Source organism: Corvus moneduloides, chromosome 10 (genome assembly GCF_009650955.1).
Source record: "Corvus moneduloides isolate bCorMon1 chromosome 10, bCorMon1.pri, whole genome shotgun sequence".
NCBI lineage: Eukaryota > Metazoa > Chordata > Aves > Passeriformes > Corvidae > Corvus > Corvus moneduloides.
Genome location: NC_045485.1, coordinates 22,688,356 through 22,709,632, shown reverse-complemented (window position 1 = coordinate 22,709,632; position 21,277 = coordinate 22,688,356). Strand labels below are relative to the sequence as shown.

Genomic DNA, 21,277 nt, shown 5'->3' with positions numbered 1-21,277 from the left:
GGTACATGAGGTGATTTTCATTTCCTTATTCTTCTTTCTATGAGAAACTGCTCAAAGAAATGCCTCCTTTGAGCCTGAGTTGTAATGTTTGGGAAAGTTTGTTTTCTTTATAAATCGAAGACAAAAAAATATCAACAGATTTAAAATGGCTTGATGGGTTATGATAGTACTAAAACATACTTTCTCTTAATTTTCAACACTTCAGACTTTTATATTAGCAAATAAGCAAGTATGTGATCATTATGGCATAATGTTCAGTGTTCTGCCTAGTGCCTTTTTAGGAGCTGAGATTTGCCTCTGATTACAATCTCAACTTCTTTTTCTGTTCATTAGCGCTATTAGTCACCCAATTAGTCACCTGATTATCTTAAATTAATGCTATCAATAGATATGTTTTCAGATTTGAGTTTGAAACGTTGTATTTCTGGCGACGCGCTGCGATAATTATTCAAATGTCTTTGTTGGAGGATGACTTGATGCAAAGTGCCCTCCTTTCCTTCCTCACACTGAAAGCGAGGAAATCCAAAGGGTTTTGGTTCTACCAGAAGTGTTCTGCACAATTTTCCTCAAAATAGTTTGAGAGGGAAACCTGATTGATTTGTCCTGCCAGGTAGTGATTTAGCAATCTGTGTTGTTCACTGCCTAATCAGGTTGGACATTAGGAGGAATTCCTTCAGAGAAAGGAATGGGCTGCCCAGGGAGGTGGTAGAGCCACCATCTCTGGATGTGTTGAAGGAAAGGCTGGACATGGATTCAGTGCCAGGGTCTAACAGGGCGGTGTTTGGTCAAAGGCTGGACTTGGCCATCTCAGAGGCCTTTTCCACCCTGACTCTTTCTGTGATTGCCATGCTCAGATGCAGTCATGTCCATGTTCTTTTTTCCTCCTTATTCTCCCACCCTGCCTGCTCCCCATGTTTCCTCCTGGCACACAGCCAGGTGAACACACAGGTTTACAGGACCCAAAGGAGAGAGAGCAGACCTGTGCTGCAGGATGCCAGAGCCATTCCCATTGCTCAAAGCCAGGCAAGTGCCTGAGGGGCCTGGCTTTAATGGAGCTGCTATTTCATCTGCAGCAGGAGAATGCCATGCTTTTTCTGTTCTACAAAATGTTAAATTGGGAATATCTGTTGCAATCGATATTTGCCCTCTCAGACAATATCTTATTTCTGTGCCTCATCAACAGAAATCATGAAAGTGGTAAGGAAGATGGAGCTGCTAACGTTGGTATCCATTCTTCTTCTGGGAAGATATTCGTGTTTTAAGAACGATTTCTATGTCATACAGCTCACTAGTCTAGTAAAAAACTTGGATACATATTTACAGACATTCATTGTGACTCATCAAGTAAATCACACTCATTTTCCAAATTAGTACTGTATGCCTATCAAATACATACTTTCTAGGCAGCTGTGGTCCATTAAATATATCATTTTCTTCTTAAGAAAATTAAAATTCAAAGTTGAAATGAAACTTTGGGGAAAATTTTTAGCAAAATGAAATTGGAACATTTTTTCAAGTGAGAAATTTTACTAGGGGGATATAAAATGAGAGGTTATTTTGGCCTGAGCAAGTGGGTATAACAAGACAGATGTAAATGTAACCTCTTGCTGCCAAAGCGGTATAGGGTTCTAGGTATTTTGTTTTCCCTTTACAGGTAGTGTTATTTTTACTTTGAAGGATGATGGGAGGGGAGGATCTTTATTTCAAGCTTGAAACCAAAAATAGACTCTGCAGTTTAATATTTGACATAATAGATATGACAGATGCAACTAGTTGGAAGACTTTAAATGTTCTGTGAATTTTGCATATGACACACACTGATTTGAATCACCCATCTGTGCTTTCAGTGACATGCACTAATTGCTCAAGACAATAGAATATCAGACTGCTATATAGGTGTGATGCTACACAGTGCACTCATTTTAATGAGAGTTTATATTCAGTTCTTCCTGTCTTCATGAAATGGACTCCACAGAAGAATTAACAATGAACTAACTAATTTTATAAAAGTGGAGAATTGATTGTGGCAAGACATGAAGTAAAATAGTGTTTCATGTGAGGGATGTGCACTCCTCACCACCCATGTCTGTCTGGTTCTCATTTCTGGAAATTGGTGGTGGGATTTAGCTCCGGATTAAGAGATTGTCACATGGCTGGCTGTGTGAGCCAGCTATAACCACTCCTAGCAGCTGGAGGAGTGGTGGTGTAGGTGTGCACCAGTGTGCATGGTGCCAGCAGCTGGAGGGATCTGCAGAAAGGTATTTGTGATGTGGGCTGTATTGTCTACATGGTTTATGTTTGTTAAAGTCTGTTATCAACGTGGTCCTTGCTTATTTAGCTCACGTGCGGGGAGCTGCATTTAGTGCTTATAGTTTGGGTGTGTCACAGCAAGAACTAATGAAGTGCCAATGCATTCTGCTCACATTATGACATAAATTTCATTGTTCATCTTCGGTTACAGTGGAAGCTCCAGGGTAGGGCACCTTAGAAAACAAAGAATGCACTGACACTGCTGAGAACGATGGATTTCATTGCAGCATGCATCAGGTTCTTTGAGTAGTTGTAAACCAGTTCTCATGGCGTTTTTTCCAGCTCTTAACAGAGTTACAACCATCACTGGAATTTAAGCTTCGGTGTATGCTATTCAGAGTAGAGGAGGGCCAGCTCGGGTGGGATTTGCACCAATGTCAGTCACACATCTGCTTTTGGGAAGCAGTCTCTTGCAAGGAAGGGTTACAGCTGGCTGAAATCCACAGCCAGCTGGAAATCTGCCAGAGCTGCTCTTATACCGATGTCATGTAATGGGTTGGGGTGGAATCAGAGGGTGAAGTGAAAGGGGAAGGAGAGTGGCTGAGGAAGAGCCCTGAAACTTCCATGAGAGCAGTTCCAAGCTGAGGACATGGCCTAGCTCAGCCTGCAAGCACTGGAACCTCATCCAAACACACAGTGAACCATGACTTTATATAACAATGCTTTTAATTTACAGACAATACTAATTGCAAAGCTGATTTATTGCTTTACATTGAAGTATAAATCAACTCTACTTTTTAGCACTTTCTGAAAATATGAAACTATTAAATTTCTTCTGTTAAATGGACAGTTTCGTTCATGTTTTGTCCATTTCTCCAAACCATACAGAAGTAGACAAAACTCTCTGTCTATTCTACAAATCTTTTACCACAAAAAGACTCAGTGAATATCATTGATCTGTAATGCTGGCTGGTGTGTTTTCCAGGAAACCAGGTTTCACCAATAAAAGACAAGTAAACACAGTTTATTGTTTATTTTTGGGAGCTGATATCAGTAAAAAGGTCCTTTTGTTTTCAAATATTCTGTCTGCATCTAGTCTTTCTCCAGTAGATACATACAAATTGTGCACAGAAAATCCCAGGAGAAAGAGAATTATTTTTTAACTCTCACTTTAGCAAAAAAATGTAGAAGTCATCTGTGCCTACATACATTTCTAAAACTTTCTCCTACACTTAAATCACAATGTTAATATACACTCAGTGCATGTATATCTCTGAAGGCATGAGTTAAAAGCTCTCAGAAACAATTGAAGTTAATTGGATTGTTCCCATTTGTCTACATTAAATACCCTGCATTTACAGTTCAGTTACTAACCCCTTAGCTAAAGAGCTGGAATGAATCTAACACTGCCAAACGTTATTGAATCCACGATGCTAACAAACTCATTAATTGTACAGGAAAACTAAATTTTAAATTCTGCCTCCTAGTATGGAAATTATTCATTACTGCTGGGGAAGTGAAAATGAGAACCAGACTGCTTTTGCTTATGGACCCAACAGCACAGACAATCTTTGCTGCCCCATAGGAACAGGCCATTCACTGTCTGTTACGGGAATAATCTTCACTGCCCTCAGTGGTTTTGGTAGTTTGATAGTCTGAAGTACAGTTCTGGTGCCAGTAGTTTGCTGTGCTTGCTCTAGGCATTCATTGTGCTCAGCAGGATGGAGCTAGGATACAGTGATATTTTATTCACTAACTTTGGTTGACTTGGGAAAGGATCTTAAGGGGGGCTGTTTGATCAAACAGTCTCAAAATTATTCCTCACAGATTATTTTTACTTTTTTTTTTAACATTCTAAACAGAAGATGCCATGGGCCACTCTAAACAAACCAACCTTAACAATTATCACTAAAGAGTTACAGTGGTTATAAGGTAGCTGCTGTGTGTGTAGTCCTTGCAAAAGGCCATGTTTCATTTAGTTATTGATTTTGTTACCAGAAGGACCCATGCATGAAACCTTGGATGATCATTATAATTTAGTAGTGCATACTGTTTATTTAATTTATTAGTATTTTTTAGGGAAAAGAAAGTACATTTTATCCCACTAGTCTGCATTAAACCCCTGGTAACTGTGCCCATACTGTGATCCTAAGAAAGCTGGCTCCTGAGAAGGAAAATAAATAAAAATAGAAGTGAGAGTACCTTTTGTCCAATGCTGAGAAATGTTATGCCTTTATCTGCTCTGCATTTTTGTTGCCTTTCTCCAGAGAGCAGGGTTATTGTCAGCAGATAAAGAATTAGAAATGTCATATTGTCCCAAACCTGTCAACTCTCACCTAAGTGGCTGTTGTGAAAATAGAAGCAAGGGCTACTCTGACATTTTGCTCTTAAATTTGCTATGCTTTTTGTAAATAATATATTGTAGTTCTGGACTTGACATTTTTAGATCTGTTTTATTTTGATGATCATTTTCTATTCACCAGCTTCTGTGTTAAGATACTCAATTATTAAGCAGAAAACATGAAGGCAAAGTTTCTACCAGAAGGGTTTTGAGCCTTCTGTCCATATAGGAGTCGACAGTAACTGCGTAAATATGTGGTCCCAACTATCACTGCCTGTCTGGGAGTTCTGCTAGATTAGAAGTGATGTGCTGATTTCCTTTCATGCTCCATTCAGTATAAGGATTTTTTTCTATTCTTTTGGGAATCCTTAATATAACATGCAGAGCAAGTCAACTGAAATTTCAAAACAGGTACTGTGCTAACACTGAAAACATGTCAAAATGAAAATGATTTTTCTTATGACAAGTATTTGATCCTACTAATCTTCAAGTGCTGGCTGTGCTGTTCTGGTTTTGTGACTGCTCCATTGCTGAGATGTTTTGAGATTTCCTGCCTAAAATTATGCTCTTCTAAAAATACAGAATGTAAATATGAGAAGATAAGTGAGGCCAGGCACTTTCCTTCTGACAGCCTTTTACATAAATGCTGTCCCCTCAACTCTGCCATCGCCATTTCTCAGAGCTATGCACTTTGATTCTGTCAAAAGGTGTGGTAATGAGAGCAGATATAATTATGTTTCTAAAAGCTGGTGACCACAGTCCAAATTAAATGGTCTTAAAGGATGTTTTGAAAGCTTCAAATAGTGGAGGAGCATTTGACTTGAAGTATCTCTATTCTTTCTGAGATCCAAGTTAATGGAAAGACTGTAGTTCTGAACACCAGTTTATTAGTATCAGTATTAATTTCTATAATGTGTTTCTATTTCAGTATTGCTCAGGGCTTCCAAAGTGTTGGTAGAAATCTGTGTTAAAAAGGCACATAGGAGAGCCTGTGTGTCTCTGTGTGTACACATGTATTTATGTAGCCATATCTAACTAAAGGAAAATCAGCCACCTCCACCTTTCAGGAAAAAACTGTGTTGGGTGAATGTTTTTCAAAGCATTTGAACATGACTGTACGTGCAAATATATGGAATATATTAGTAGTGCTATTTCTGCCCTTGAGATCACAGGAGACCAACAAGGAACAACCCTGTGACTTAGGTACCAGCGTCAGCATTACACTGGGAAGTTCTGGTTCATGCTGGAGACAAGTCTTGGCATTCAGTGACGGGAGGGTGCAGTTCTGCCTAGTTTAACCTGCTGGGAATGACTCAGAATACACAACCTTCGCCTTGCTTTCTCACTGTAGAATCAGATTTTCTTTATGCTACTCCAAATGTGGCAAGAAATGACTCAGAGTTAGCACAAGGGCATTGAAAAGGTGATCATCAAGAGCTTTATCTCTAAACTCCCTGCCCCTCCATCTGCTGAGTGTTTGTGAGGACACGGTTGGATTACAGTCTTTATTTTCTCCTCCCCTTTGCCACTTTTCTGAAGAAATTCAGCTCTTTGAGGTAGCTGGAGTCAAGTTTTACTGATGGTGGCTCATTCAGAAAATTGAGAAAATGAGACTTGCATATCATTCATGATGCCTGTGGTTGCAGGAGTGTGGGTTTCTAGATGGTAAAATACTGCACAGGTTGAAGTACATACAGCTCCAAGCATGTGCCTTGAAACCAGATGACATGAAGCACATTGGGAAGAGGGGTGGGAGAACTTATTCCATTCCAAATGTTATATGAAAATATTACGCACAATTAACTTCATTTTCTCTGCAATGTTCAATTACATGGTTACATGAAGACCAATTTTGCTCTGCTGTTTGGGCTGTGAAACCGGGCCTTGAGAGAGCTGGACTGTATGCTCAGCTGTGCCATAAACAAACCCATACAGCTGATGTAACACCAGCCCCTGCAGTTAGCAGAATTAGTCAGGAAGAAGGTTTTTCCAGCAGCCAGGGTTGTCCCTAGCAAAGGAAATTACTTGTGCGGGATTCCCAAAGTGATCTCACCTGTTGAGACTGCTGTTCTGGGATCTTTTCTTTCCAGAGAGACAGATATGGGGGAAAGATTAAAAAGTTTATTTATCCAGTTGTTGTTTGGGGCTGAGAACAGAATGACAATGAAATAAAAAGTGAAATAATATTTATTTATAATTTTTTTAAAAATATAAGTTGAGATAGCAGAGAATGCTTTTTCATAAAGTATCTTATTGCTGTAGCTGACCCACCCTACCTGTCTGAAACAAAATAACACAAATTCCCCCAAAAAAGCAGCAAAAAGTAGAACAAACCTTACCAGCTCACCCAAATTGGTGGTGGTTTTTTCAGCTGTCTTTGTATGTCCTTATACAAAGAATGCACTCACTGCATCCTGACATTCAATTATTATGACAATGCTAGAGAGATCTTCAAGGGAAAGTGAAGATTAATGTTGATATGTTAATGGCAGTTGTAAATCTTCCTCTGGGAACCGAAAATTTGGATCTTAAAATTACAAATCTTTAGTTCTATCACAGGAGCTAAATATGATCAAATTTTATAAGCTTGTGGTCTAAAACAAGTTCATATCTTCTTTAAAATTAAGAAGCAATTTGATTATGAGGGCTGTGGAAAATGAATCCAGAATTTTATTTGTATGTACACAGACTAAGAAGCAATGAATTTATAAAAAGAGAATTTAATTTCATTGCAGAGCTTTGGTAGTATGTTCAAGAGATTCAAATTCTATTTGTTGATTAGATTTATCCACCGAACAATTGAGGGAAGTTAGAAATTTGGGGTGCTCATGTCTGTTTATCTTTTAGCCCTGAGTTGACCTCCTGGCCCAGATGCAAATAGAGCAGTTCTGTTAATGGTAGTGAATCTATCTTAATATTATTGGATTTACCTTGTTGACTTCAGAGAACTTACTCAGAGGCTTAAAGTTAGGCATGTCCATAAGTCTTCATTAGGGTCTGGGTTGTAGTCATTACCTGTAGAGAGGGAGCATTGATTCATGATCTCAAACCTCAGGTGGTGGCCCAGCCATGTAATGCTGCATTCAATCCCTTAAAGCAGTGTGTCACCCTGGAGTACGAGTGTCTGTAAAACAACATGAATTATTAATGCAAATAAAATGGTAAAAGCTGCATGAACTTGTGACATAAGCACATGAGGTGGCACTGGAGTTGTAAATGCTGATGTTAATGCCAATATAACAGCTTAAAATGTTCATTTTTCATGCCTTTTACCTGCCCATCCCTCACCTCAGGAGTACTCCAGCTGTCGTGTTCCTGGCTAAAGGCATGGGCTTTGTTTCTTTGTGCCAACCTCGGTCAGCAGAGGCTTGGCCATTTGAAACATTCTTTTTCTCATGTCTAGTCTGATGGGTGGGACACCCATTCCTTTGTCCTGAGTGTCTGTTCCATCCCTTACTTCCACTGGGAAAAAAGATTGAATAAATGACACTCCTCTTTCCCCTCTCTTGCATATTTTTTTCCACTGGCTAGAGCCAAACTTGGAGTGTCTCAGAAGTTAGGATGTGTAGAATAATTCCCAGGTTGTTGGCTCTTCCACTGAATAGCTTCTCCCTTATCCTACATCCACCCTATCCATGAGCTGTGTGTTCATCCCAAGCCTGCCAGGATTAGCAGGCAGCTCACCCTGGATGTCTCCAGGGCTGAACTTGTCTCTTGTGGGGATGGGTCTCTCTCACCCACCCATCTGCACTTAAGCTGCCCTCCCTGGAATGCTGCATGACTCCATGCAAGGCATATCATGGAACCAAAAGCCCCTAGAACTGGAATTGGATTTACAGAGTGACCTATTTGAAAGGGAACGGGATTTAACAAGGGCCTATTCTCAGGATATGTGAACATAACGTGCCTGCACCTCCGAGAATACAGAGAATTTCAGGCTGTATCCAAAATGGGGAGCAGAAGAGTGAAGCTCTCCTGACATTCCCAGATTCTAATCTTATTTAAATTCACACATATCTAGCATGCAGTAATGAAACTCCTTCAGATTTAAGTGAAATCAAGATCCAGCCAGTGTGATTAATCTTGTGAATAAAAAGGTTTGGGATTAGATATTCTTTCTGTGTGACACTTCAGCAATATGCTGTTATAAAAGGCACAGCAGGAGTTAGTCTAGAAGTGTCAGAATAGCTTCTTTAGTGACAAAGCATTTATACATGTAAATTTTCAAAGAAAGTTGGCAACCCTTTTGTGGGTTCAATTTGTACCTGTCACTCACTTGCAGATGCAAATTTGAGTTACTTGCAGCTCTAATTACAGAGCTTGATTGTCATCACAAATCAGGTAGTGAGATGTGAAACTACTGAGGTTTGTGCCATCATTTGTTGTTAAAACATGAATGCAAATGTTGCCATCAAAAAGCAAAGTTGGCCAGGGCTTTGCCCTGCTGATAAGTATGAATATTACAAATAAGTGCAATATGGAAATAAAAGGAAATTAATGAGTGGGAGTGTGTGTGAATAACAAGGAAAGGAATGAGTGTGTGGTGAAATCAGGATAGTAAAAAGGGAAATAAAAAAGTAATAAAAAGATTGTTTTGTCTGTTGCAGCAAAGTATGACAATAGAAAGAGATTTTTTTTCATTTAAGTGTTTCTTAGACCCAGCTGCCTTTTGTACCTTCCAAATTTGTCTTCTCTAAGGAATCCTAATTATTTTATTTTTGCTGAGAGCTTTCTAATTTTCAAATGAAAGAAGAGGACTTTGTAAAATTATTCATCAGATAACTATTTTGTTGTAACTTTCTCTTTTGTCATTACGGTTGTATATATGCATATATAGAGAGAGTTATATTTTAGTCTCAACATATAAGAATTTGATTTTTCTTCACAGAAAATGTTGAGGTGTGAAGATTGTTAATTATAACCCCTCATTAATTTATTTTAAATTAAAAACTGGAGATAGGTACAACATGTTACTGTGTCTCAGCTAACATCTGCTAGACAGTGATAATTCAACACAAATTGTTTTTTTTTTTTAGCTGGAGAATCTGTTGCACAAAAATTATGGTAGAAATAACAAAGAATTGATTATTTTATATTTGGAACTGAAGGTAGGGTCTAAAAAGATGAGGCAATTTCACTTCACAGATTTTCAATGCTTAATTAAGAAATGGTCTAATGAAGAAGGAATAGAAGTAGCTGGTTGGGGGCACTTAGATAAGTTTAAAGATAAATATGTATTATTATATTCCACAGTGTTGCAACCCACTTGGTGAATTTTTCTACATGTATCATTTCAGCAGTCAGCCTCAGCCTCATCTCTCCCCCTTTCCATCGAGCAGACACCTCACCTCACCTCAAAGAATAATTATTACTGTGGTGATTTCTAAATGACTGGATCCATGGAACCGACTTAACCTAATGTAAAAGGTCCTTTTTTTCTTCCCCACTTTCCTCATTACTGAAGGAGAACATTTTGGCCAGAACAATGGCTGTATACATGAGCACTGATTTATTAAGTTTAGAGGATTTGCACTGTTGTTTTACAAAATGGTGTCAACTTGCAGTGTGACTCTATTTGATGATGAATAGCTTTCCCAGGCCAAAGAGCTAACGACATCCAGAGCTTCCGAGCCTCCCACACGCCTGCGGTCCAAAAGGCCACGGATAATTTCTGCCGAATCCAGCCCATAAAGAGAGAATTTATAATCAGCTTTAATGTATTTGGGAGCTAAAGTACCTTAGTCCTTCATCAAAGGGAATGATAAAAACCAGAATTAATATGACTGGATTTACTTATTTCTGAGTGTGTAATTACTCTTTAGGTAACTGGACAGGAGGTGTGTTATTTCTCTTATTTTGAGCAAAGGAAAGGCATCTGCAAGCACACAGTAGTCACTATCAAGGTCTAAGTATGCATCATGCTAGTGCCTTAGCATTGATTGCAATACAAATAGAATAAATATTTGAATAATAATTTAAATAATGTAAGAACTATTTTTAAATGAAATGGGTTTGGGCTTCGTTAGGAGCGCCTCCTGCACACAGAGTTTCTTCAGCTTTGTAGCGAGACTGTTCCTTGCCTTTAGGAAACATAAAATGCAGTAATCACTTTTCCCCTTTTTTAAAGTGACTTAGGGGTCTAATTTCCCATTAGCATTAATGAGAGTTATGGGTATGCACCAACGTGAGACTAAATGAGACTAAACCTTAGAGAGCCTTTTGATAAGTAAATCATCTTTGCATGAGCATTCTAGAGACTTTAGTATCCTCTTTTCCCCCCATTAGTTATGGTACCTGATTACTTTGTTGATATTTAATATTTATTACATAAACTTTAGCTAAAATTTAGGCTGGCACAGTAAGGCAGCATTATTTGTTTGAAGGTTTTTTGTCTTAAACATAGTCAAATCCTCTTTTCGTAATGGATGCCCATTTTTAAAAGTGAAATGCTCAAAAAGTGAGATTAATTGGGCCTTCACGAAAGGTGAAGAGAAGGTTACAGTAGAACAACAGTGAAAAGTAACTGGGGACAAAAGACTTCTGGCAATCATAATTCTGTAAAATATTCTTTTTTGTTTCATTAGCTCATAGTCCATTATGTCTTAGTATCAATATTCATAAAGTTAGTTTCTGTTACCTGAAAAGAATATTAAAAATGATGGAAGAACCCTAAAGAATCATATATTGAATAAACAGTCAAGTGCTAAAGAAATAAACCTAGTTGAGGGATACATTTAATTTACAAAATCATAAACTATCTGTAGAATATTAATTGAAAGCTGCAGAAAATGTCTAAAAATTATACACCTACTAAGTAATTTTAGTTCTGATTTATTTTTACTTAAAAAGGTTATTGCTGCTATATTTTGTAGGTTCTTGCCATAAGATTTTATTCTGTTTATCTGCTTGTGATTTCAACGTGTTTTCCTGTGTGAGGACTCAAAACATCAATCTTTCTTTATGATCATACAGACACAGCGAGGCTGTTAGTCAGAGTAATCAGTTATCTGGAGAATCAGAAGCAAAAGCCATTTCTGACTGATTTTAGAATGAGAGTTATTGCTCAAAGGGGTGGAATTCTAATCCACAGCTTCTCTTAATACCACTTTCATGACTCCAGAAAGTGTCTTCAGCATCTGTGCGTGAAACAGGCAACACAGATCATAACAGAGCTCTGCTTCCTCTCTGACTACTCCAGGCTGAACCCCTTGATGTTGCCCCTTTAGACAGCCCTGTGCACAATGGGTCTTGAGCTGATGCTTCTTGTAGGGACTGCCCAGCAATTAAAAACTATAAATTAAGCTTCACAGCACCCCTGTATGTTTAGATGAAGTATGAGGAGGTTCATTACTGCTACATCAGGACCAAACTCTTCTTGGTTTCTTAGAGCATTGTACTTCCAGGAAGCAGAAAATCTGTTGAAGATGTATTAAATGCTGTCTGTTATATTTGCAGACTGGAGTGAACTTGTGGGAGAAATAATGTCTCATCTCTTTCTTAGCCACTGTGAGTGGTGCCTGGTGGATGTGCCACGTGTCTTCACAGGGACGGGTCCTCCTGCTTGGGGGATGTGGCGAGCAGAGCCCTTGTATTGTGAAACAGATCTACAGCTATATTAAAAAGTATGTTTAATTTAGGAAACTTAAAAATAGGTCAGCCCCTTTGCAAAAAGGAATTGTCAAGCACTGGAACAGGCTGCCAAGGGAAGTGGTTGAGTCACCATCCCTGGAGGTGTTTAGAAGATGCGTGACTGTGGCTCCTGGGGACATGGCTTAGTTGGTCAACTTGGCAGTGCTGGGTTAATGGCTGGACTAGATCTTAACTGTCTTTTCCAACCTAAACAATTCCATGATTTTAAGGAAGACGGTCTAATTTTTTTTTTTTTTAATGTTTTTCAGAGAACCTCAGAACAGTATAAACATGGAAATTATCCAGGATGTTTTTAAAGCTAGCCCCAGTCGTGCTTCACCATATTGTAAAATCAGAAATGGTATGAGATCAGACATTTACACTGAGATAGTTGATGCACTTTGTAAATGAAGTTGAGATCTGGAAGCATGACCTACACAAAATACCTCTGAAAGGCCAGCTATTAAAAAAATGTAACATGCATTGTCTTGGTTTCATCTGGAAAATAAATTGCCAATCTCTATGGAAGTTATTTGGAGAAATGTGCATTGTTTGCCTTTCCAGATGCTACTTTGTTTCTTTCTGGTGACTTTTAAAATCTAAAGTAAAAGAAGCCAATAAGAATGTGTATGTGTGTGTATAAATATATATATATTCTTGCTTGTGCCTGGATATCCATTCTGAGGTACACAGTTCTTACTATTCTTAAATTCTCTCTTCCTTTTCTCTATGCTGAAAACCCATCATGAAATTATTGTCATTCTTTGCATAGAGTTTTTATTTTTCTAATTTTATTCTTTTAGAAGTAAAGTTATTATGGTATGAAAATGCTGGGCAGAGAGATATTTGAGTGTGTGTGTTTAGATCAGGGCATATTATCCAGATACCAAATATTGCAAAGATTATATCCAGGATGATCCAGGATGTGTAGTAGGAAAAACTTGCATCACCAAGGCTTTCTACTAAACAGACTGATTGTTACAGGTGTGACTATACAAATGCTTGTGTTTTATTTATGGGGTATAATTCTAGCGTTCTGTATTTAGAATGAGTTAAAAACTATACTCCTGACTGATGCAGGAATTAAGGTATTGAGCTTCAGTTTTCAATAATACGGTCCAGTTCCTACATTCACAGTTAAAATCTCATGGTACTTCATGGTTTTTTTCTGTTTCTTAAATCCATGCACCTGGTAAAAACATTTTATGATTTTATTTAAAAAATGCATCACTCAAATACATGGTATTTTGCCTATAAATGACAAGTTTAATGGTGAATGACTAATACCCTGTAAAATAACAGAGAGAGAGAGAGCTTTTTAAATACAAATGTTTTAATACTCCACAATGCTTAGATTTAATGCATGTCTCTTGCCTACATCTACTGCAAATATCAACACATAGTGTTCATCTCTTTTTTTGTTGTTGTTTTTGTCTATTGCTATTTTATGCATGAGGAAGTTCTTGTTTTTACTCTGTGCTTGGCTGGCTTTTTCTCTTTTTTGTTACTTAGCCCTGTGTTCGTACTGATTGCTTTTTCGCATGCAAATTACAGAATGTCATGGAAATGAGAGAGCTCTGAAAAAAAAGGAAAGATAATGCTGAGTTCCAACTGTCTTTTGTTTGTGCGTAAGTGTGTAAAATATATGACATGGAAATACTTTCAGAACGGCCTTTGACTTTCCTTCTGGTGTATATTTTTATTACTCAGTAAAGGAGTGGGAATTTTTCCCACTTGAAAATATGATAAATTTATAAATACTTGTTAATAATGATTAGGTATTGGGCATAAAGGAATTTTGTCTCATCATCCTTTTATGGAGATAAGGATTTATGAACCTGGATGCCTTGCCCAAGCTAAAATTTCAATTCAATGATACCCTGGCTCCATTGAAATCAATGGCAATAGTCATTGTCTTCAATTGGTCTGGGATTTCACTCTTGTTTCTGGCTTACATATGGATTTTCATGTTTCTTTACAAGTATCTCAGCAGGTAGTCAAAGGTTTCAAGGGTATCCACAGTTCTATTTAAAAGAGAATGTGATAAATGTGCCAAAAAACCCAAAAAATCAAACCCGTGCTTATCTTTATCTAAAGCATGAGCTTAAATGGTTGAATATAGAAATGTGAATTAGCATTTCACAGAATATATTGTTTTAACCAACTGTCGAGACTTTTATTAACCACCTTATTGCATCAAATGCAAGGGGTAATTTGGCAGTTCTTGTCTCCATTATTCCTAATAACAGCAACAGGAAAAAACAAATAAATGAAGTGGATAAATACAGTGTATGGTGGGGTATGCTTTTAGTAAACAAGCTTTGATTCTTCATTTAAAAACAATAAGGCACTGGGCACTCTCCGATTCCTGTGCTAGATGTTTCTAATAGCCATACCCCCTAGGGAAGGTTTTGCTGTAATGTTTGAAAAACTTAATGAAAAATGGGTTGTTATAAAGTAAGATTTCCCTCCCTGCAAATGTTTTTCTTGAAACGTCCGTGGGAATTTAATATTCACTGTTTTTTTCCTCAGTCTTGTATATTCTTGAATTGTCTTTTTTCCTCCATTTTCTCCGTTCTTAATCCTAGGTCCCCTTACAAAGAAACAGACAGATGATTTAGGTGATAATGACGGTGCTGAAGATGAAGGTATTTTTTGCCGCCAAACTGATTTGCATGACAAGGATCCCTGAAAATCTTTTTTCTCCCCTCTTTTTTTGACTTCTTGTCTTCTTTTGAAGAGTTTTTTTGTTTTTTTAATTCCCATTTTTGATGTGTTTTGTCTTCTTGCTTGTTGTTATACATATATTTTTTTAATTTTTTAAAAGAAAGAATGTTGTTAAGTTCTACGTTTTGATACAAAACAGTAACAATATTTAAAAAGGAGGGGTTTTGTTTTCTTGAAATGGACTTTTGATATGTTGCATCCCACCTTTTGACTGAATTTTGTCCATACTATTTAAACTAACACTCTTTTAAAGTTTCTCTGTACACCTTTTTGCATGTTTTCTAACCCTATGTATTTCACCAAGTACAAGATGTTTCTTTTTTTTTTTCACTGACTGATCTCAGTTTGATAAACATAGAAAATGTTGTGTTTATAAAAGGAAAAATACAGAAAATTCTTTAAAAGTGTCTCTTAAGCAACCGAATTTCCTCAAATGCCAACCCTTCTGCATTTACACTGCCATGAAAAAATATAAATAAATTAAAGGCTACGCCACCTCCCTCCAGAAGGGAGGCAGCATTGCCTGGTGAGCTTCTGTGGAGCTAAACTAAAGCTAAAAGAACCTGATCTCCTCTGTTTTCTGCAAGCATACAAAGATGCTGATCTGCTTGAGCTGACCCTTAGAAAGCCATATTACCAAGTAAAATCAAAAGTTTGAAATGTCAAGCATATTACTCTGTTCATAAATTATGTTTGTTGATCATGAAGCTATGCAGATTTGATATTTTTTCAGGGTTAAGAAAATGGTAACAAGGGGCTCTTTTCCTGAGCAGTCTCATCCCTTCAAGTAGATGTGCCTCAGAATTCAGAATCTTAAACACATACTTTGTATGTTTTATGGTCAATGGGTAAAACGAATTACCATATAGGACTGGTAGAGTTGCTGCTTGCTTCTCTGTTAATATTTGGGGTGGCAGGGGGAAGTTGGCTGGATACTAAGATGCAACTTAACTTGTAGACTGAAAAGCTCTTAATTAAGAAGTTTTTCATCACACAGAACGTCAACTATTTAACTTAAACAGAAGCACATAGTCTTTTCAGGAAAGATTAAGGAAGGCAAACACGAGCATTTAACTTCTTACCCAATAATTGAACACAGTTTTTGTTATAATCTTATGTCTGATTTATGATCCTCTACTGGATCTGGATGTTAAGCATACGAATGAAAGTCCACCAGCTGGCCCAAAATTTGCAAGATTTGATGATTTTGATAAATTGAAAATCTCCTTTGAAAGCTCTCATGTAGTGGTTTAACCCAGCAGGCAGCTAAACAGCACAGAGCCAGTCACTCACTCCTCCCCGGCTGGCTGAGGGAGAGAAATGGGGAAAGAAATAAAAAAGTAAAATTATTAATTGAGATTAAGACATTTTAATATGACAGAAATGAAATAATAGCAATAATAGTGATAAAAAAATGAGAATATGCCAAACATGTGGTGCACAGAGCATCTACTCATGCCCCCTGGTCGATGCCCAGCAGTTCCTGAGCAGTGACCCCCATCCAGCTTCCTCCCAGGTTACATGCTGAGCATGATGCCATAGGGTTTGGAATATCTGGAATATCCCTTTGGCTTGTTGGGCTCAGATGTCCTGGCTCTGTCCCCTCCTAACCTCTTATGCCCCCCCCAGCCTACCTGCTGGTGGAGTGAGGAGCTGAAAAGTCCTTGCCTTTGTGTGAGCATTGCTCAGCGACAACTAAAAAATATCAGTGTGTTATCAACATTATTCTCACCTTAAGTGCAAAAATTAACTCTATCCCAGCCGAAATCAGGGCACAAATTATTCAGAGCTAATTTTGACAATTCAGATCCTCCTAGCTTTATGAAGGCAGGGCATTTTTACATGAGTCCGTGACAGAATATTGCAAGGGACATTCCTGTGAATTGTCAAAGATCTGTGATAGTGAATTAGCCATTGCAAAAGTTACTCTGTCTTGTGTTAACAATATGTTTTAAGAAACCATCTGAAATTTGGGCTGTTCACCCAGTGGGCCTTAATACCTCTCCTAAATTGCTGTATAACTGCCAAGACAGATGCTAATGACATTAGGTTTGTTGAATACTTCTCTGCTTAGACAGACTTAAAAGAGACTCCTCAGTTTGCTGAAATTCAGCAGAGAGTGGTTGCTGTCACAAAATGCTTTAGTAGGTAGGATCAGATGAGAAGAGGGATCTCAGTCTGCTGAGAACAAGTGTCCATGTCAGGAAAAACCTGTCTCCCTCTCTGACAATTGCAGGAGAGAGAAGAAGGACTGTAAGAACACAGCAGTCGAACTAGAGGGGAAGAAGCACATTTACTGCACTAATAAATCTCTGTAATTTATAGGACTGGGATTAATTTTCTCTGGCATACAAGTGACAGTTTTGTTCTCCTTTCCATGCCAATAGGAGAGTGCAGGCAGTAATTAGAGTTTTACTGCTTCCGAGAGGCACAGAGAGACAGCGAAAATTTAAATTTTTATGATCACTAGACACTCAATACTGCTGGGATGTCTGCTGGGTTGATAGAAGCCCTCTCTGCTGAGACCCTGCATTTCCCAGTGGAGGAGCAGGATCAGATGTCCTGCATTTTTGTGAACCTGCTCTTCTGTATTGAAACTCTAGCACTTGTTGCATGTGAAGAACTGGAGTTCACAAACTTAGCCTTATATATTTGGGTATGAGTAGCAGGAAAGAGGTCAAGCAAAGGGTCACCTTAGCTGTCTAGTTTTCTGCTAACCTGTCCATCAAAGCCTTCACTTTTTGTAGTGTGGTAGAGTTTAGGCACTGTAAAATCCTACAAATATATAGCTGTGGAAAAAATAAAATAAGTGCTAAACTGAATGAATGATGAAATTGGAATATTAGGGAGACTGGGCTATACATGGTGCAAAACAACTGTATCATATAACCATAGAATCCATGATATCTAAATATTGTCCAGTGATTTCTAAAATGCCCAGGACAGTCTCTATATTAAAAATTCAGAGATCTCATGTCTATTGTATTGTATCTTTCTGAAGAAAGATCTTCCATAACAGCTTCTTGTAGCAAATGTCTGGAGAGCATTTTTTGTTGTGCCATTCAAATATCTGAGTTTGATTAGAAGATTTCATTTTAAAACACTTTTCAATAATCCTACTCCCATCAGCTGCTGCATGCCGCTGCCACAGTATTGTGGTCCAAACCTTGCCAGCACAAGCACTGGAATCAGTAATCAAACTTGGATCTATGGTATGTGCTGCAACCAATAGACCAGGCTTAATTAGATCATTTTTCATTTTTGTTTTCAAAAGACCCAAAGGCAGTAGTGCACATTACCAGCTAATGATCTCCAAATTTGCTGTTTAAAAAATGAAGGTGTTTTCAAATTCTATGAGTGTGAAATGTGTGAAAAGTCAGAAACAATATAAATGCCTTTTTTCCCCAGTCTGGATGCATTCTTGTTTCTGTTTAACCCTTTCATGCCTACACTTCTATTGCTTACCTGTTTTCAGTAAGTATTGAACAACTTGAGCAGACACCAAAAACAAGAGTGGCAAAAGCACTTGCAACCACTGAGCACTGGGGCTTTTTCTTTTTATAGCAGTGGTGGATTTGCCTATTTGCTGACCTGCAGGTATGCAATATCCAGTAGAGATGCAAGATTTAGCTTCATATTGCTCAGCAGTTACACAAAGTGCACCTTCCCCAGTCTGGAAACAAGGCTTAGTTTTAAAAAGTAAAATATTTTAATCTTAGTATCCTTAGTCTTAATTTTGGTCAGGTAATAATTTAATTTGGCCATAACAAAAATCAGTGACTCTTATGCATCCTTAGTTCCTATCCACTAAAATCCTAAGCATGACTTAAAATATGGCAACACAAATCATTAACCAGCCAATGTACTCTGGGATCAGAACTGGACTTCTAAGTAGTTAGTGTTGCATGAAATATCCGTGAAGGATTGCTCACAAATGAATTCCCGTCCACTGCTCTATCATACACACCTTGCCTGGCACATCAATCTGCCAATCTTAAATCCTTCTTTAGTCCCCAGTGCCATTTGAGCATCTCTCAGTTTTTAATGTATTCAGCCTCACAGCATCCCTCTGCAATACAGGAATGCTGCTATTCCATTTTTAGAAAGGAAGAATACAGATGCTAAATCTGAGGAATGCAGACACCATGTCTGGTGCTGAGAGTACATGCCTCAGAAATGGGGTCTGCACTGTAGTTGATAGATGCTTCTGCTCTTTCCTCCTCCCTTCCAATTTCTCCTGTGGAAAAGGAGACAGATTAGGAGCAGATGTTGCTGTTTGCTCACAGGCTGTGACTGTGATGATTCTGATAATTTAGTCTGGTGCTCTGTCTTGTGTGGGCTATTGGACTTCATTGACTGAAGGAAGTTCTTGGTCCAGAGCATGTTTTATTTCAAAAAAGCCAAAAATCCACTCAAATTTGAAGTTGCTAATGATGCAGAATTCATCTGCAAATCCCTTCCTATGCTAAACAGACTGTAGCACCATTGGCGCAAAGAAGCACATCACAGAATTGAGGCTCTCCAAACCCCTCTGTCCCTCCATTGGTAATAAAACACCCTGGGTTGCCAAGTTTAGCATTTCATCTGCCTTCAGCTGTCATGGGAAGAAAGAGGGGGAGCAAGGCTCTTTCCATCTGGCACTGGTTGCATGTTTTCGGACTTCGGAGATCAGCAAACAGCAGAACACATTTGTCTACCCTGAAATGCAACCACATGCTCCAGCCTTAATTATAGCCTTTAATGGGTGCCAGCCAGGCTGGGGTAGCACAGATCTGTCCACTTTGGGTGAGCTTGTTGACTGATGCGTGTACCCAAATTCATGATTCCTGCTCCTGCTGTTCACCCATTCATGTTAGTTCCATGATTTTCACTCCAAAGTACAGCTTCCAATCCCACTTGCACATTAAATTGTGCTGATTATATTTTCCCTTTACACACAGACCCTCAGTTCAAATTGTGTCAAATTTTTGTGGTGATGTTATTAATACTTGAAAACATGCATAATAAAATTCTGACAGACCTTGAATTTAAGTACCTCTTTAGGGCTTCATTTTACTTTCAGCACTGCCAAGCATTACTTGTACAGTGAAGAGTCTGTCAGCTCTTGCATTTCTAACCATCATCCTTTAATAATTTAAAATGACTGCCTACCTGGCTATTGAGGACCTACTCTAATGGGAATCTGCTCCAGATATTTACCTGTAAAAGCTTTGGCATTTTCCATGCTAGGACATACATTCATATAGCCTTCCATCAGGATCTCAAATAATATTCAGGTAAAAGTAGTTAAGGGTTTGAGAGTGCACAGAATGATCCCCTGGTTTGACAGATAGGAAAACAAACAGAGAGAATTCTATTTGTTTGAAGCCTGATGGATGCAGGCTATATTTTAAAACAGAAAATATCTGAAACTCCTAACACAAGCTCAATAGTTCCTTAAATAGTCTCAGTACATCTAGTTTTATATCTCATTTTAAAAACGTGCCAATAATGGATGTTTGCATATTAGGAGTAAGTGCACTACTTTATTAAATGGTAGTGCATCTACAAGGCACCTGATGGATTTGAACTGAAAGGTCAAATGATGTTAAAAGGCTTTAAAATGATTAAGAGTAGCAATGATTGGTACCATGCTCTACTTAAATCTTTTCAACAAAAGCTTAAGGAAGAGTTACGCACACACCCACATAACATTCTATGGAGGGCACACACAGATTTTGCACTAACCAGCCTAAAAGTTTTCCACTGTTTTAGTGGAAGTGCTGTTTCATGTTCAAAACCCAAGATTTACTTAACAATCTGCATCAGGCTGCCACAATTTTTTATGCCACATCTAGAAAAGCAATGCTTGTGACATGGGTGCTAAACTAATTATCTTTTTGTGTGAAGTTGTCTTCAGGTAGGCTTTCTTCCTTTCCCATTTTGGTTGTTCCCTGCAAATTATGCTTGTTAAGTCACGTGGCCAATTAACATCAGCTTCCAATGACTGAAGCTATAATTATGTTTTGTTATATATGACAATTGTGACTGATATTCACAGCCAGAGCCAGTTCCCTGTTGTGTGATGTCACAAACCTAGAATAAAAGCCCTATTCCTAAATTGTCTGTAACGCAATTAAGATGAGACATAAAAAGTAGATGCAACAAATGTTAGAAAGGTACAGAGGAGATAATAGAAATAATTACATGAAAGTTAATGTATATGTAATATAAATAGGGTTATTCTCTGCTGTACAGTAAGGTCTACTTAGATGTTTTATGAACTAGCAATTTAAAGCCAAACAAATCACAGCACAAGATCAAAAATGATCTTCTGTGTGGCTGAAACCA

General features: G+C 38.0%; 1 protein-coding gene across 11 annotated transcripts in view; it reads left to right on the top strand.

Annotated features, from left to right (window-relative positions):
- NLGN1 (neuroligin 1) overlaps positions 1-21,277 on the top strand; it is a 428,085-nt gene that overhangs the window by 209,493 nt on the left and 197,315 nt on the right. For 8 of the 11 annotated variants that reach the window (XM_032119737.1, XM_032119734.1, XM_032119739.1 and 5 more), the window contains one exon: positions 14,809-14,868. The exons of the other annotated variants lie outside the window; for them this stretch is intronic. In XM_032119737.1, coding sequence (XP_031975628.1) covers positions 14,809-14,868 — 60 coding nt within the window. The remainder of the gene's footprint in view (positions 1-14,808; positions 14,869-21,277) is intronic. 11 annotated transcript variants of the gene reach the window in all.